Below are 18905 nucleotides of genomic sequence, written 5' to 3' on the forward strand. Positions count from 1 at the left end.
CCATCTGTTAGGCTGCGCACCTCCAAACTCAACGCCATTGTGGCATAAGACTGGCTGCAGCCTGACAGATGGTGGACATATTATGAATCCAATCTAAGGTTACCCATACACCGCGTCGGACTGGCTACCGGAGGAATCTCCAGTAATGCCAGGCCTGGATTCAGGTACCTGCATTGCACTCCGGAGCTCTCACCTGAGCTCCGGAGTGCAGCCGAGACTGTACCGCGAGCACCGAGTTATTGATTCCCCGGCGTTTGCGGTTCAGTTCATGTCAGCTGCAGAAAGGCCGGTGTGATCTCCGGTGCTCTCACCTGAACTCCGGAGATCAGCCCGGCCTGTGTGCAGCTGACATGAACTAAACCGCAAGCACCGGGGAATCAATCACTTGGCGCTCGCGGTACAGTCTAGGCTGCACGCCGGAGCTCGGGTGAGAGCTCTGGAGTGCAATGCAAGTACCTGAATCCAGGCCTGGCATTACTGGAGATTCCTCCGGTAGCCAGTCCGACGCTCACCATACATAGCTGTTCCTCCAACAGTTTTACTCCCTAATCTCCCCATACATATGCACACTCCGTTTGGCTGATCATGCATTGCATTTTCAGAGATGATAAGAGTAAACCACTGCTACAGACCTCCAGTGGTGGCTTCTCTACTGATTAGAACAAAAGAATAAGGCGAGGAAATACCACATACCAAATTCTTCTTTCTCCCATCGTCATCCTTCAGGGAGAGTTGAAAGCTATGGCATGTTTAGCAGGGTCCTCCGCCTTCATTGTATTGTGTTTAGGGGTCTAAAGATACTTTCTATATGTGCTTTATGGCTGGTTAGAGTCCTTTGTATTGTCAATAAGAAATTGTTCACAGGCTTGGTAAGTGTTGGCGAAATCTGTAGAAAGTCCTGAAATGTTGGTTGTTACTTGTGAGACAATTCCTGGGGTAAACTGGTTGTAATAGGAAATCTGCAATAGAAAAGTAGATATTCTTTTACAACCAAAATCTTACATTGTACATATAAAAACTTCCATTCAGAAGAAGGAGACCATGTAATGACATCAGGTCCATGCATTTCGAAGAACCAAGTGTCTTGCACCATAATTGAAGGCAATAAACAGCAGTGGCGGGAAGATGTCCTTCCTAGTATGACCATAGCCTTAAGTTGAAATTTTGCAAGTTTTGACCTTCCGAAAACTATTGGCTTAGAAATCGTTGTGTAGCAATGTGATAAAATGTGCAATAAGTCATCAGCTACGTGCATACATATATTTATACACATATATATATATATATAAAACTACAGCTGGAGCAGACAAAGCTGCTATTATTGGATACAGAAAGCTGATCCCTGCACTTTGCATATCATTTTACAGTAAAACTATGTGTGAACACGTTTTCGGTGACAAATGTAAAAAACATTAGTGATCGCATTTGTTTTAAAAGTAAAAAAGACTTATGGCACTTCCTAACATGCAAGTGTGAACAGGTACATACCGAACATGAAATGTATTATAACCAATTCAGAGACAGGTGCACTCTGAAATGCGTCAACAATGAATATAGGAATATAAACATGCATTACTGCTAAGAAAATACATATAAAAATATAGATACTTCACAAAGAAAAGAGGCCAGTTTTATGTGAGCCCAACAGCCAGGTGCCATCATTTTTTTTTTACTTAGACTATGGGGTTATGCCTTCTGATTGCGCACTCTTTCTCATCAGTCTTAGGTGATTTTCATTCTTTACTAGCAGGTTCCTATCCCCTATTCGCCCATAAATTGGAGGGTTTTTTTTAACCCAAACAGAGACAGAGTAGACAGTGTTCCAACAAAAGAGATACACCTTGATGTTGGCTGCTGGGCTCACATAAAACCTGTATTTTTTATATACTAAGTATCTCAATTTATATATGTATTTTCTTAGCAGTAATGCATGTTCACATTTTTTTTTTTTAATTATGGCTCCCTTTTCATTTCCTTAATTATATATAAACATACAGTGGCATAAATGATAGTTTTGAAACCTAGGACAGAATAACTCCTCTGCCCTGTTCATTACAATCATTACAACTTGCCCAATACCCACTGTGATAAGGCAAATTCTCACACAATAGCATAGTAAATGGCACCAACCTGGGTTGGGTTCTTTTTCTCCAAAGGCCCCATAGAAGTACAATGTGCTTCTTATTATGGTATATTATAAATTTGCCCCTAGACAATTTGACTCTTTGGCCAAAAAATATGGCATGGGGTATGCATTTAAAAAAATACAAAACATACTTTAAGGAGACGTTGAAGTTATCAAAGGCATAACATGAAGCGCCTGTGCATAATCTATAACTGGATCACCTGCCTCTTCAAGCACTACTATCATCGCAACGTGGTAGAGAAGCCATAAGGGGGTGCAGTTCAGAAGACAGAAGAGGGCCCCTGTTCAAGAACAGTATATTGGCTCCCTGCATCCAATAGTTCATCATAATACAAAATTCTATCTACTTTGGAAGTGGTTGTGGGCCTCCTCGCCTCGTGGACCCCTATGCGGTTGCACAAATGATATGGCCGCCCCTGGAGCAGGCAACTTTTACAATCCATTTAATCAGGCGCTTGGCTGTAACGTAACAAAATCCAACCCAACTGGTGCTCCCGGTTGGGGCATGTACGTCAAATGATAAAAACGCAGTACCTTTGTCATAGCTCCTTGTGCCCATATACAGAATCCAGAACAGAGAGTCTCTCCCCGGGTGTACTCATCACAGGGGGGATGTGCGGGAAGGGAAACCGAGCGGAACGCTACAACGAAGGGGTCTCTGTAAAAGAGAAAACTCTGAGTATACTGTACTCGATGATCTAAATAGACAAGTGGTTTAGTGTCAGATCTCACCCAACATCACAGGGTGGCCGCCGAGAAGCCAGGATGATAAAATCTTGTAGTTTGCCATCTGTGCTGCTCACGGTGCTGACGACGTGGTAAATAGCATCATCTTCATTCACTTGTTGCAAGAGTTGGCATTCTCTGCAGACAACACACAGCATATAAAGATGCAGAAGAAGAAGATAACCAATGATGACGTTTCTTGCGTTCCTTCTCTCACTTGTAATAGCGGTCCCATTCCCTGCGACGGCCCAGATCAGACAGCAGGTTGAAGGTTTGTCTTGCCTCAGTGGCCACTATCACTTCTACCTTAAAGGATAGAAATTTGCCATCTTCCAGTGTGTAGAGCTGAACCTGCGTGGATAAGACTGGACAGTTATACTGTATGCCAACCTTCTCTCATGGTTTGCATCGTACTTGCACAAACAGTCTTATAGCTACAAGATTTATAAAAAGAAATAGCAAAAATATTGAGACTCAACATTTTATATTACAGGAGCGTGAAATTTAAAGGACATCTTCGTGTGTGATGGGAAGGGGGGGGATTTTATTACTTAAAACAATATATGGGGACATAAATATCTCTGCAATTGTGTTTCCTGAAAAATTTTGTACTGTTTGAGCTTCATGATAACCATGAACCGGTCAGCGACATGTTCGGTTCTGATGATTGTAACTCTTTTATCTGTCCTTATTCTGAGATCCTGTCAGATGTTTTATGTCCATATGTTGCAAATCGAAAAAGACAGATAAAAGAAGTACAACTTCCGCAACCAAACAAGCTCAATGACGGATGCTCAGTAACCTTATTCTACAGGCAGAAAACAAAAAGCCTGGAAAAGCTAAAATAATGAACATTTTTAATGAAACCCAATTTCAAAATTTAGCAGGATGTCAATCAAAATGCCAGGGAGTGATTACAGTATTCACTGTATATTGGAGTGGTGACTTATAGCTTCCTGCACTGCCCCAATGACTGGAAGCGAGCGGAGGCAGGGAGGACGTAACTTCATTTTCTCCCTGTAGCCGACTGGAAGCGAGCGGTGGCAGAGAGGACGTAACTTCATTTTCTTCTTGTAGCTGACTGGAAGTGAGCAGTGGCAGGGAGGACGTAACTTCATTTTCTTCTTGTAGCCGACTGGAAGCGAACGGTGGCAGTGAGGATATAACTTCACTTTCTTCTTGTAGCCGACTGGAAGCGAGCGGTGGCAGGGAGGAGATAACTTCATTTTCTTCTTGTAGCCGACTGGAAGCGAGCGGTGGCAGGGAGGATGTAACTTCATTTTCTTCTTGTAGCCGACTGGAAGCGAGCGGTGGCAGGGAGGACGTAACTTCATTTTCTTCTTGTAGCCGACTGGAAGCGAACGGTGGCAGTGAGGATATAACTTCACTTTCTTCTTGTAGCCGACTGGAAGCGAGCAGTGGCAGGGAGGAGATAACTTCATTTTCTTCTTGTAATTGACTGGAAGCGAGCGGTGGCAGGGAGGACATAAAGTTATTTTCTCCTTGTAATTGACTGGAAGCAAGCAGTGGCAGTGAGGACGTACCTTCATTTTCTCCTTCTAGCCGACTGGAAGCAAGCGGTGGCCAGGAGGACATAACTTCATTTTCTTCTTGGAAGTGAGGGCTAGCAGAGAGGACATAATTTCATTTTCTCCTTGTAGCTGACAGGAAGCGAGTGGTGGCAGGGAGGACATTACTTCATTTTCTCCTTGTAACCGAATGGAAATGAGCTGTGGCAGGGAGGATGCAACTTCATTTTCTCCTTGTAGCCAACTCGAAGCAAGCGGTGGCAGTGAGGACACAACTTCATTTTCTCCTAGTAGCTGCTGCTCCACTAAGGTGGGAATGATTTTAATGCTACTTACCTGCAGATTAGCCCTATATCTGCAGGGAAATAGCGTTTCAGGACAAGACCGATTCCCTTTAAGATATCTTACATCAAATAGCATAATACAAATTAACAAGACATCAATATCATGTACCTTATTGATTTCTGAGGCCAAGACCCAGTCCGTTTTAGACACCAACATTTTCAAGGCAGAGACATTGTTGTAGCTGAGATAAACCTATGAAACATAATATACAGCTCAGTACATGGAGCACAATATAACCAGTTCATCAAATTACTCCTCTAGTCCGGGTCTACATTGTAAGGACAGATCAGTTTACATTGAAAGATTATAACTATTTTTCTTGGAAAGCTGCGGCAATAATCAGCCTGGCCCAATAAAATCACAAAGGGCTGACTACAGGATATGCAGTCATATGGGGCTTCTAGAGAAGGGTAAAGCTTCTAAAAGTTGCACAATCATCATCCATTTTTAGAACTGGCCCTTGTTGAAAAAAAGATACAAGGTGTACGGTAATTAAAATGTATAGAGATGCCGAAATTGTAGACAGCTGTCTCTTTGGGCTATGTGTGGATGCTGAGTATTTGGTGCAAAAAATTTCTCCATCTTGCAGAAAAATGCACCAAAAATGTGGTGCGTTTTTGCTATGCATTTTTCATAATGAAGGCAATGGGTGGAAGCCTGAAAAATGCAGGAAATGAATCAAGAATTGACACGCTGCAGATTATTTTCTGCACCAAATCTGCATGGAAAAAATAAGCAACATGCGCACAACACTCATGAATTCTCAATGACTTTGCTGGTATAAGAATAGGCATGCACCAAAAAAAAGAGAATTTTGTTTACTTACCGTAAATTATTTTTCTTATAGTTCCGTAATGGGAGACCCAGACCATGGGTGTATAGCTTCTGCCTCCGGAGGACACACAAAGTACTACACTAAAAAGTGTAGCTCCTCCCTCTGAGCATGGTCTGGGTCTCCCATAGGAACGATAAAGAAAATGCATCAAAACGCAGTGAGACATAAGGTACCGTCACACATAACGAGATCGCTGTGGAGTCACGGTTTCTGTGACGCAGTAGCGATCCCGTTAGCGATCTTGTTATGTGTGACATCTACCAGTGATCAGGCCCCTGCTGTGAGATCTCTAGTCGTTGCAGAATGGTCTAGGCCATTTTCTTCAAAGGCGATGTCCTGCTGGGCAGGACACATCGCTGTGTATGACACTGTGACAGGGTCACAGTGACTGCTGAGATCGTTATACAGGTCACTACTGCGACCTGTATCGTTCCTGCATCGCTGGTAAGATCTGTGTGACATCTCACCTGCGACCTCCCAGCGACTTACCAGCGATCCCTATCAGGTCGCATCGTTTTCGGGATCGCTGGTAAGTCGTTGTGTGTGACTGGGCCTTTAAAAGAGGGAAAGTATAGGAGCCTGTTGTGGTGTCAGAGAGATAAAGCAGAGAAATAGAGTGAGGAGAATCTGATCCCTGGACAGGTGTAGTTGCCGAAATTGTAGCGTGAGGTTGCGGCCTGAAATGCTTCCATGCTAAAAGTCGAGGTGAGCAGAGTCAAGATCCGCGAGTGTACTTCCACACCAACCTGAGGGAATCTCCAGCCAGAGCCCTCCTATAAATTATATCGAGGTGCAGTCACCTCTTACATATACATGTCTATAAAATGGCACTGACAGACTAAAGACTGATGATCTTCAGTAACTTACCTGGTTGCATGGGTCCCAGGGGACTGACAGAGGTACCTCTGACTGTTTACAGGAGATGACATATTTGCTGTTAACACAAAGAAAACCATGTAAAAACATAATAAAGTAGCACTAGTCTAATTATACTAAAACTATTTTATTATTACAATTTCCCCTCCATAAAACTAAGTACTACAAGGCCTATGCTGGTGGCCATTAGTAATGAGAGAGCACTACTATGCTCGGGTGCTTCTAACTAGTGATGAACGAGCAGTACCATGCTTGGGTGCTTGTAACTAGTGATGAGTGACACTACCATGCTCAGGTGCCCGTAACTAGTGATGAGCAAGCACTACCAAGCCCGGGTGCTCGTAACTAGTGATGAGCGAGCACTACCATGCTCTGGTGCTCGTAACTAGTGATGAGCGGGCACTACCATGCTCGTGTGCTCAGTACTCGTAACTAGTGATGAGCGGGCACTACCATGCTCGTGTGCTCAGTACTCGTAACTAGTTATGAGCGGGCACTACCATGTTCAAGTGCTCAGGTCTCGTAACTAGTGATGAGTGAGTACTACCATGCTTGGGTCTTGTTAAGAACAGTTGGTGCTTAGATAGGCGTGACTCGAGGACCTAAGTATCATAGAAGTCAATGGTGAACAGATTTTTCTGAGAGATTTCCAAGAAAAATGCTTCAGTCCCTCATTGACTTCCATTATACACGGGTGCTTGAGTCGTGCCCATCTGAGCACTAACTGCTCGTTACAAGTACTGAGCATCCGAACATCGTAGTGCCCGCTCATCACTAGTTACGAGTACTGAGCTCCTGAACATGGTAGTGCACGCTCATCACCAATGGCCATACATAAGAAATGTAAGTACCCGATAGAACAATTGGGCAATAGAATTGAGACATGAACGAAAAATATAAAGATTAGTTAGAATGGCTTGTTATGTAAGAGGTGAATTTTAATATTTTTTAGATAAAAAAACATCAGGATCACATCTCAAGACAGATTATTTTGGAAGCCCTGATATTTGTCACAGGAATGGGTGTGCAGGAGGCCTAGTTCTCATTAGATGCCTTCCTATATCCCATAGAGAGTGACCATTGTTACTGTTATGGATGCCACTACCTATAGGTCCCACAATAGGAAAGAGCCATAAATATTCTCACGGCTTATCTCTCAAGGGGCAGGTAGACCCGCCTGAGATTTCAGACAAATAAGGATTGAAATGTACTGGACAATGGACAAACAACCCCAGAATATTATTGAGATTCACTTTTTAATTCATAGAAATGGGTGCAAATTTATCAAAATGGTCTAAAAAGAAAACTGTCTTTGGAACCCATAGCAACCAATCAGAACTCATCTTTTATTTCTTAAACCGCTCTGGTAAAATTAAAGCTCCACTGTGATTAGTTTCCTTGGTCAATAAAGAGAACTTTCGTTTTAGACACCATTGACAAATCTGCAAGATTTATAAAACCTGGTCCAATACAGAAGCGGAGGCGTCGCCCATAGCAACCAGATCACTCTTTCATTCTCAAAAGTGCCTCTGAAGAAAAAAAAAAGACCTGGAATCTGATTAGTTGCTATGGGCAACTTCTCACTTTCCTTATAACCAGTTTTGATAAATTGATCCTTTAGAACAATATACATAGCAATCAGTGTTGATCTTGCCTTACCGGTCCAGTCTAATTTTTCGACGAGCAATTGCTTCACGGTATCGTCTCTCTCCATCCTATTTTTTTTTAAAAAATGAGACAAAATAAAGCCCTATATAAGCACAACATAAAATTCTAAGGAAAGGTCAGAACACGTAATATTATATATATATATATATATTTTTTTATTAGGCCGGTTTCACACATCCGGCTTTTTGCCGGTTTGCCGGGTTCGGCGCACGCCAGTACAGTGTATACAGTACAATGGCAGCGCAACAAGCGCCAGTCACATGCTGTCATGTGACCGGAGCATGTGACCCGTAAGTTGTGGCGCTGCCATTGTACTGCCATTGTACTGTATACAGCTTGAATTTCTTTGGAACTTGATTGGGGCGGCTTATCTCCCATCCGACTATCCTGCGTTGCAACCTTTCATCAATTTATCTCTGCTGCCTACGCCCAGGCAAATTAGTTACAGTGCATGGGTTGCAAACTTCTTGATTATGTTGTGCACAGTGGACAAAGGAACATCAAGATCTACGGAGATAGACTTGTAACCTTGAGATTGTTGGTATCTTTCAACAATTTTGGTTCTCAAGTCCTCAGACTGTTCTCTTCTTTCTGTTCTCCATGCTAAGTGTGGCACACACAGACACACAATGCAAGGACTGAGTCAACGTCCCCCCTTTTTATCTGGTTTCAGGTGTGATTTTCATATTGCCCGCACCTGTTACTTGCCACAAGTGAGTTTGAACGCGTATCACATGCTTGAACCAAAGTCGTTTACCCACAATTATGGAAAAGTGTCAACAATTTGTCCTGATCATTTTTGGGTTTTGTGTGAAATCATGTCCAATGTGTATTTTTTTTGTGTTGTTTCAATACACACAAAGTAAATAAACGTGTGTAACACATTATGTGTAATTGCAATAATTTTCTGGGAGAAATACTTCATTTTTTGGAACAATTTCAAGGGTGCCAACATTTTCCACCATGAATGTATATATGTTATATACAGTATATGATTAGAGGATTATAGAAATACTTTATACACACTTTCACAGGTATATGGTAGAGGAGGGCAAATCAAAATATAGGTAGAATATGGATTGCCAGATGTGAAAAAATAAAATAAACAAAAAGTCAAGATATGATATTGTTTACAGTAGGTCTGTAGTCAAAATACAGCAAAAAATGTTACATGCATCATATATTCGGAAAGAGGTCTTAAATTACAAGGTAACCATTGGGACAATCACTTACCCCTGACTCAGGTTTGATGCGAGGGAGAATACATGGATGATTGTTTTCATCAAGAACAATGAAAGTCATGAAAGCGCTATTTATGTGCCTTCTGGGTACACACACATCGTGGCAAAAGGCTTCAACGCAGACGCCAACTTCCATACTGCAAAAAGAAGGGAATTTTGTTTACTTACCGTAAATTCCTTTTCTTCTAGCTCCTATTGGGAGACCCAGACAATTGGGTGTATAGCTTCTGCCTCCGGAGGCCACACAAAGTAATTACACTTTAAAAAGTGTAACCCCTCCCCTTTGCTATACACCCTCCCGTGCATCACGGGCCCCTCAGTTTTGGTGCCAAAGCAGGAAGGAGGAAAGTTATAAATTGGTCTAAGGTAAACTCAATCCGAAGGATGTTCGGAGAACTGAACCATTAACCAAAAGAACAATTGAACATGAACAACATGTGTACACAAAAAAACAACAGCCCGAAGGGAACAGGGGCGGGTGCTGGGTCTCCCAATAGGAGCTAGAAGAAAAGGAACTTACGGTAAGTAAACAAAATTCCCTTCTTCTTTGTCGCTCCATTGGGAGACCCAGACAATTGGGATGTCCAAAAGCAATCCCTGGGTGGGTAACAGAATACCTCGATAAAAAGAGCCGGAAACCGGCCCCCTCTTACAGGTGGGCAATTGCCGCCTGGAGGACTTGCCTACCTAGGCTAGCCTCTGCCGAAGCATAGGCATGCACCGGATAGTGTTTTGTGAAGGTGTGCAGACTCGACCAGGTAGCCGCCTGACACACCTGCTGAGCCGTAGCCTGGTGCCGCAAAGCCCAGGACGCGCCTACGGCCCTGGTAGAATGGGCTTTAAGCCCTGAAGGAATCTGAAGCCCCGATGAACGGTAGGCTTCAAGAATCGGTTCCTTGATCCACCTAGCCAAGGTTGACTTGGAAGCCTGAGACCCCTTACGCTGGCCAGCGACAAGGACAAAGAGCGCATCCGAATGGCGCAGGGGCGCCGTGCGAGAAATGTAGATTCTGAGTGCGCTCACGAGGTCTAACAAGTGCAAATCCTTTTCACATTGGTGAACTGGATGAGGGCAAAAAGAAGGCAAGGAGATATCCTGATTGAGATGAAAAGGGGATACCACCTTGGGGAGAAATTCCGGGACCGGACGCAGGACCACCTTATCCTGGTGAAAGACCAGGAAGGGGACTTTGCATGACAGCGCTGCTAGCTCAGACACTCTCCTAAGTGAAGTGACTGCCACTAGGAATGCCACTTTCTGTGAAAGGCGAGATAGAGAGATCTCCCGCATCGGCTCGAAAGGTGGCTTCTGGAGAGCCGTCAGCACCTTGTTAAGATCCCAGAGTTCTAGCGGACGCTTGTAAGGTGGGACTATGTGGCAAACTCCCTGCAGGAACGTGCGGACCTGCGGAAGCCTGGCTAGACGCTTTTGAAAAAACACTGAAAGCGCCGACACTTGTCCCTTGAGAGAGGCAAGAGACAAACCCTTGTCCAATCCTGATTGAAGAAAGGAAAGAAAAGTGGGCAATGCAAACGGCCAGGGAACAAAACCCCTATCCGAGCACCAGGCTAAGAAGATCTTCCAAGTCCTGTGGTAGATCTTGGCGGACGTTGATTTCCTGGCCTGTCTCATGGTGGCAATGACATCTTGAGATAACCCTGATGACGCTAGGAGCCAAGACTCAATGGCCACACAGTCAGGTTGAGGGCCGCAGAATTCAGATGGAAAAATGGCCCTTGAGACAGCAAGTCTGGTCGGTCTGGGAGTGCCCACGGTTGCCCCACCGTGAGGTGCCACAGATCCGGGTACCACGACCTCCTCGGCCAGTCTGGAGCGACGAGGATGGCGCGCCTGCAGTCGGACCTGATCTTGCGTAACACTCTGGGCAGTAGTGCCAGAGGGGGAAATACATAGGGTAGTCGAAACTGCGACCAGTCCTCAACTAACGCATCTGCCGCCAGCGCCTTGTGATCCTGAGACCGTGCCATGAATGCCGGGACTTTGTTGTTGTGCCGAGACGCCATTAGATCGACGTCCGGCGTTCCCCAGCGGCAACAGATCTCTTGAAACACGTCCGGGTGAAGAGACCATTCTCCTGCGTCCATGCCCTGGCGACTGAGAAAGTCTGCTTCCCAGTTTTCTACGCCCGGGATGTGAACTGCGGAGATGGTGGAGGCTGTGGCTTCCGCCCACAGCAGAATCCGCCGAACTTCTTGGAATGCTTGACGACTGCGTGTGCCGCCTTGGTGGTTGATGTATGCGACCGCCGTGGCGTTGTCTGATTGTATTCGGATCTGTCTGCCCTCCAGCCACCGCTGGAACGCCTGTAGGGCTAGATACACTGCCCTTATCTCCAGAACATTGATCTGCAGGGCGGACTCCGTCGGAGTCCAGGTTCCCTGAGCCCTGTGGTGGAGGAAGACCGCTCCCCACCCTTACAGGCTCGCGTCTGTCGTGACCACAGCCCAGGATGGGGGCAGGAAGGATTTTCCCTTCAACAAAGAAGTGGGAAGAAGCCACCACTGAAGGGAGGTTTTGGCTGCTCTTGACAGGGAAACGTTCCTGTCTAGTGACGTCGACCTCTTGTCCCATTTGCGGAGAATGTCCCACTGAAGTGGACGCAGATGAAACTGCGCAAAGGGAACTGCTTCCATTGCTGCCACCATCTTCCCTAGGAAGTGCATAAGGCGTCTCAAAGAGTGTGACTGACCCCGAAGAAGAGATTGGACCCCTGTCTGTAGTGAACGCTGTTTGTCCAGCGGAAGCTTCACTATCGCTGACAGAGTATGAAACTCCATCCCGAGGTAAGTCAGGGATTGGGTCGGTGTCAATTTTGACTTTGGGAAATTGATGATCCACCCGAACCTCTGGAGAGTCTCCAGGGCAATGGTCAGGCTGTGCTGGCAAGCCACCCAGGAGGGTGCCTTGACTAGGAGATCGTCTAAGTAAGGTATCACCGAGTGGCCCTGAGAGTGTAGGACCGCCACCACTGTTGCCATGATCTTGGTGAAGACCCGTGGGGCTGTCGCCAAGCCGAAAGGCAGTGCCACGAACTGAAGGTGTTCGTCCCCAATGGCGAAACGCAAGAAGCGTTGATGTTCGGGTGCGATCGGCACATGGAGATAAGCATCCTTGATGTCTATTGATGCTAGGAAGTCTCCTTGTGACATTGAGGCGATGACCGAGCGGAGAGATTCCATCCGAAACCTTCTGGTGCTGACATGCTTGTTGAGCAGTTTGAGGTCTAGAACGGGATGGAAAGATCCGTCCTTTTTTGGCACCACGAACAAGTTGGAGTAGAAGCCGTGACCATGTTCCTGAGGGGGAACGGGAATCACCACTCCTTCTGCCTTCAGAGCATTCACCGCCTGAAAAAGTGCAGCTGCTCGCTCTGGGGGCGGAGATGTTGTGAAGAAACGAGTTGGAGGACGAGAGCTGAACTCTATCCTGTAACCGTGAGACAGAATGTCGCTCACCCATCGGTCTTGGACATGTGGCCACCAGGCGTCGCAAAAGCGGGAGAGCCTGCCACCGACCGAGGATGCGGTTTTGGGAGGCCGAGAGTCATGAAGAGGCCGCCTTGGTGGCGGTGCCTCCGGCGGTCTTTTTAGGCCGTGACTTAGACCGCCATGCAGAAGGGTTCCTCTGGCCCTTCTCCGACCTGTTTGACGTGGAGGAATGTGACTTGGCCGAAGGCCGAAAGGACTGAAACCTCGATTGAAACTTTCGCTGTTGAGGTTTGTTTTGTTTAGACTGGGGTAAGGACGAGTCCTTTCCCTTGGATTGTTTAATAATTTCGTCCAATTGCTCGCCAAACAAACGGTCGCCAGAAAATGGCAAACCGGTTAAGAATTTCTTGGAGGCAGAGTCTGCCTTCCATTCACGTAGCCACATGGCTCTGCGGACTGCCACCGAATTGGCGGATGCTACCGCTGAACGGCTCACCGAGTCCAGGACGGCGTTCATGGCGTAGGACGAAAAAGCCGACGCCTGAGAAGTCAGAGACACAACCTGCGGAGTAGCGGTGCGTGTGACCGCAGTAATCTCAGACAGACAAGCTGAGATAGCTTGGAGCGCCCACACTGCCGCGAATGCCGGAGCAAAAGATGCTCCTATGGCTTCATAGATGGATTTCATCATGAGCTCTATCTGCCTGTCAGTGGCATCCTTGAGCGATGAGCCATCTGCCACTGAAACCACAGATCTGGCCGCCAGCCTAGAGACTGGAGGATCCACTTTTGGACACTGAGCCCAACCCTTCACTACTTTCGGGGGGAAGGGATAACTTGTGTCATTAAGGCGCTTAGTAAAGCGCTTGTCCGGGTATGCTCTGTGCTTCTGGACAGCATCCCTGAAATTAGAGTGATCGACAAAGGCACTCCGTGTACGTTTGGGAAACCGAAACTGGTGTTTCTCCTGCTGTGAAGCCGCATCCTCTACAGTTGGAGTTGGAGGAGAAATTTCTAGCACCTGGTTGATGGACGCTATAAGGTCATTTACTATGGCGTCCCCTTCAGGTGTATCTAGATTGAGAGCACCGTCAGGGTCTGAGCCCTGAGCTGCGCCTTCCTCTTCATCCTCTAGAGAGTCCTCATGCTGAGACCCTGAGCAGCGTGATGAAGTGGAGGAAGGTCCCCAGCGAGCCCGCTTCACCGGTCTGGGACTGCGGTCCGAGTCGGAGTCCTCACCGTGGGACCTATGTGTCACCTCAGGAGCAGATTGCTGCGCCAACTGATGGGGACCTGGGGACGAAGAACGCACAGTGCCCTGCATCTGTGTTGTTGGTCTGGACTGCAAGGCTTCTAGTATCTTTGCAGACCATTTGTCCATAGACTGAGCCATGGACTGTGAAAGCGACTCAGACAGTTTGTCAGCCAAAACTGCAAACTCTGTCCCTGTCACCTGGACAGTGGGAACCGGTGTCTCTACCTGAGCCGGGGGTCCCACCAGTGCCTGAGGCTCCGGCTGAGTGAGTGTCACAGGGGCCGAGCATTGCACACAATGAGGGTAGGTGGAACCTGCAGGTAGCATAGCCGCACATGAGGTACAGGTTGCAAAATAAGCCTGTGCCTTGGTACCCTTGCTCTTTGCGGACGACATGTTGTTGTCCTCCAAGAGATAAGTAAGGGATCACCGTGATCACTGAGGGATATATATATAGCCTCAAGTTAACAGTACAGCCGAACCAGCAAATGTATACACAAAAGAGATATATATATATATATATATATATACACAGTTCGGCACTCTGGGGGGTCCAGCACCGGCAGACCGGTGTGGCTTACCAACCGCTCTGTGTGGCCACCAGATTCCCTGCCCCGGGTCTCCCTCAGCTGCAGCCAGAAGTTCTCCACCGCAGAATGTGCTGAAAAAATGGCTGACGGCGTGCTCAGAGGAGGAGGGAGGCGTGGGCGTAGTTACAAAAGTGCGGGAATCTGGTGCCCCAGCGTGAGTAGTGAGGGGGGCGGAGGACAGCTCAGTGTACTCCAGCCCTCACTGTCGGCGTCATACCGACCGTCCCGCCCTTTTCCCTGACTGGCAGGCCTGGGGGCGGGAGAATACTATATTAGGCCGCAAAAGCCGGGGACTAAAGTTAAAACCGCGGCCGGCCGGTAGTGCACGGTCGGCGCGGTAGTCCCGGACCCATACCGACGCCGCAGTCGCTGCAGCGTCTGGGCCCAAGGTGCTTTATGCGCCGTCCCAACGGGGACACAGAGTACCTGTGGATGCAGGGCCATGTCCCTGACGATACTCTGTCTCCTATCCGGCAGATTCCCCCAGGGGCTGCGGAGGGAGACCGGTCCCAGTGCATGGTGACCGGATAGGATCCCACTTCCCCAGAGCCCCAAAGGGATGGGGAAGGAAAGCGGCATGTGGCTCCAGCCTGTGTACCCGCAATGGGTACCTCAACCTTAACAACACCGCCGACCTGAGTGGGGTGAGAAGGGAGCATGCCGGGGGCCCCATAGGGGCCCTCTTTTCTTCCATCCGATAAAGTCAGCAGCTGCTGCTGACTAAAAACGTGGAGCTTGCGTGAATGTGTGCCTCCTTCAACCCAAAGCAAAAAACTGAGGGGCCCGTGATGCACGGGAGGGTGTATAGCAGAGGGGAGGGGTTACACTTTTTAAAGTGTAATTACTTTGTGTGGCCTCCAGAGGCAGAAGCTATACACCCAATTGTCTGGGTCTCCCAATGGAGCGACAAAGAAAATGACCATATATATTTCACAATAGCAGTTATTTGTGTTAACAGAATGACAGAGCTTGAAGAAAATTGCAGTCCCTTTGCCAAGGCAAAATCTCTTATTTTACATGCTGTGTAGACTAACTTAGGGTATGTGCACATGACGTCTTTCTCAGGCTTGTCTGCTCTGAAACCCTCCTGAAAAAGCACCTAGAAAACGCTATGCGAAACAACTTGCTGTTCCTATGTTCAGCCTTTTGAACATCTTTTAACCGCTTCAGGTTTCCAAAGCCGCCAAGCAGTTAAAAAAAGTGAGAGGACCATTCCTCTGGTGTTTTCTGTTCTGAAGACACCATACAATATAAGTCAGTGGATAGGCTCAAAAGACTCCAGGAAGACATTGAGCATTTTGCTAGCGTTTTTGCTTGAAAAACTGCTAGCCCTTTTCTCATTGTTAGGAGTTTAAAAAAAAACATCTGGAAAACACTAGTACAATAGATGTCACAATAATGCTATAAAAATGCTAAAAAAAAAATCTGCTGGCAATAAAAACAGTTGAAAAAGCGCTCAGAAAATGACAAAAAAAGGCTAAAAAAGATGCTTCAAGAAAAAAAAAAAAAATGCAACGTTTGATAAAGCATTTTCCTTTTGAAAAAGTTGGCAGGTTCGCCGGCCTGAACAAGACGTTGTGTGCACTTACTGTTATAGCCCTAAGAGTTCTGTTGCACTTGCGGTTTGCACATACGAGTGCAATCCGATAAAACATCGGACTGAACTCACACCAGTGTATAACTATGGGGCAGCGTCCATCTGTGATTGATTTCTCATGCCATGCGGCATGAGAAATGAATCACAGCATGCTGCGTATGGCAGCGAGTCTCACCTCACACACCCCCATACAAGTCTATGGGAGTATGTGACATATCACTCTGCACTTGGATGTCATCCGACCGCAGTGAAATGTACGCAGAGACAGGCCACAGAGGAGAGGAAGAAAGTGCTCCCTCTCTTTTGTCTCAGCGGTGATTGATCGCAAGATTGGATCACAGTCGCATGACCCTCAGTTCACACCCACAGCAGAGCGTCATTAGCATATCACTTCCCATACTCTCGCATAGGAAAATATGCTCAAGTAGAATTGAGGCCTAATTGGTAGTTTGGGGGCCCATTCAGTAAGACCTTGTGCACCCATTAGTAGGTGCTAGAGATGCTTATTCAGCTGAGCACATTTCCAATTTGTTTGCTGTCTGTATGTGTGACGGACAATACATGGACCAATTGCAGCCAATGTGCTAGAGCATAAGAGTGATCTTGGTCACCATCACAAATCGATGGTGCGTTTAATAAAAAAATAAAATAAAAAAAAAAAAAAATCGCTTTAGGGTGGTGCACATGATCTGTAGACCCTGCGTCCTAGATGCATTGTCAGTCCTCCAGGGGGAGACAAGAGTATTCTCTGCAGGAGATCACAGTGGTCCGAACCCACAATAAGGGTTTGGGGCGCTGCAGACTTTAGCTGTGTTTTCCCCGCTTAGAATACTCGCATCTCTGCCAGCATAAATTGACATGCTGCGGCTCGGAATGTCAGTTTTTGCAGCGGAGAAAAGAAGCACAGAGGACATGGGATTTCTATTAATCCCATCCACTGTGCTCGTACTGTACAATGCAGCGTTTTGGATGCAGCGAAAACAGGCTGCGTCCAAAACGCTGGTAATCCTGATCGAAACGCTGGTAATCCTGATCGTGTGCACGTACCCTAACATACATAAATAGAGAAGGTAATTCATATGTCTCTGTCTTTTTTTTTTTATGGACTCGTGGAAGCGTCAGTTGTAAAGACGCGAAACGGCCGTCGTCCGACGGATTGTGTGTTCCCACCATGGACTCATGGAAGCGTCAGTTGTAAAGACGCGAAACGGCCGTCGTCTGACGGATTGTGTGTTCCTACCTCCCTCACGCCTTTCCCCCTGACCTGATGGTCGAATAAACAACTTTTTTTATATTGAGCATACTTGGTGAGTGCCTTCCGCCTCTGTTTTATGAACTTTATGGATTGTTGTCTAATGGAAAGAGCACCGCTTCCACTGCTCTATGGATCTGCTGCCATATAGTGCAGTGACAAGTCTGGATCAAGTGGATTGAGAGTTATGCTTGCTGAATAGTGCCGGGTGGTTCCTTCTTCCTTTTGGATAAACTATTTATTGTTTGCAGCTCACGTAACTCTCCATAGCCCATAACAAATATACAATATGTTGTTACAGTTCTTCAGCTGTAATGGAAATATCAAAAGGGGAGCAATAAACTCATAAATATGCTCTTGTCCAGAGCTTTATCTTACATAACCTTGGTCTTTGCACAAGCTTCAGATGCATAAGGTGAATCTACCGCAAGACAAAGTTCACTCGCAAAGTTTTTCCAATGAGGTCAAGGATAGAGTTGAGCGGATCGGTCATAATCCGGGTCCGGCGGATCCGGATCGGGTTGCCTCCGAAGTCCGGATCCGAAATCCGCGGCCATGTAAACCAATGGGGAGCCGGATCCGGGAAGAGAGAGAGAGGGAGAGAGAGGATGAGAGAGAGAGGATGAGAGAGAGAGAGAGAGAGGGAGAGAGAGGATGAGAGAGCGAGGGAGAGAGAGGATGAGAGAGAGAGGATGAGAGAGAGAGAGAGAGAGGGAGAGAGAGGATGAGAGAGCGAGGGAGAGAGAGGATGAGAGAGCGAGGGAGAGAGAGGATGAGAGAGCGAGGGAGAGAGAGGATGAGAGAGAGAGGGAGAGAGAGGATGGGAGAGAGAGGATGAGAGAGAGAGGGAGAGAGAGGATGAGAGAGAGAGGGAGAGAGAGAATGAGAGAGAGAGGGAGAGAGAGGATGAGAGAGAGAGGGAGAGAGAGGATGAGAGAGAGAGGGAGGGAGAGGATGAGAGAGAGAGGGAGGGAGAGGATGAGAGAGAGGATGAGAGAGAGAGAGAGGGAGAGAGAGGATGAGAGAGAGAGGGAGAGGGAGGATGAGAGAGAGAGGATGAGAGAGAGGATGAGAGAGAGAGAGGGAGAGAGAGGATGAGAGAGAGAGAGAGGGAGAGAGAGGAGGAGAGAGAGAGGGAGAGAGGATGAGAGAGAGAGGATAGGGGAGAGGAGGAGAGAGAGAGGGAGAGAGGAGGAGAGAGAGAGGGAGAGAGGAGGAGAGAGAGAGGGAGAGAGGAGGAGAGAGAGAGGGAGAGAGGAGGCGAGAGAGAGGGAGAGAGGAGGAGAGAGAGAGGGAGAGAGGAGGAGAGAGAGAGGGAGAGAGGAGGAGAGAGAGAGGGAGAGAGGAGGAGAGAGAGAGGGAGAGAGGAGGAGAGAGAGAGGGAGAGAGGAGGAG

General features: G+C 47.0%; 1 protein-coding gene across 1 annotated transcript in view; it reads right to left on the bottom strand.

Annotated features, from left to right (window-relative positions):
- Positions 1-460: 460 nt before the first annotated feature.
- The window catches only part of ACOT11 (acyl-CoA thioesterase 11), a 39914-nt gene continuing 21469 nt past the window's right edge, over positions 461-18905 (bottom strand). The window contains exons 9-16 of the mRNA XM_075321070.1: positions 9359-9503; positions 8117-8172; positions 6449-6515; positions 4855-4938; positions 3090-3223; positions 2879-3010; positions 2681-2804; positions 461-959 (exon numbers count right to left, since the gene is read on the bottom strand). Coding sequence (XP_075177185.1) covers positions 816-959; positions 2681-2804; positions 2879-3010; positions 3090-3223; positions 4855-4938; positions 6449-6515; positions 8117-8172; positions 9359-9503 — 886 coding nt within the window. The 3' untranslated portion in view covers positions 461-815. The remainder of the gene's footprint in view (positions 960-2680; positions 2805-2878; positions 3011-3089; positions 3224-4854; positions 4939-6448; positions 6516-8116; positions 8173-9358; positions 9504-18905) is intronic.

The sequence above is a fragment of the Anomaloglossus baeobatrachus genome, chromosome 8 (assembly GCF_048569485.1).
Source record: "Anomaloglossus baeobatrachus isolate aAnoBae1 chromosome 8, aAnoBae1.hap1, whole genome shotgun sequence".
In the NCBI taxonomy this organism is placed as follows: domain Eukaryota; kingdom Metazoa; phylum Chordata; class Amphibia; order Anura; family Aromobatidae; genus Anomaloglossus; species Anomaloglossus baeobatrachus.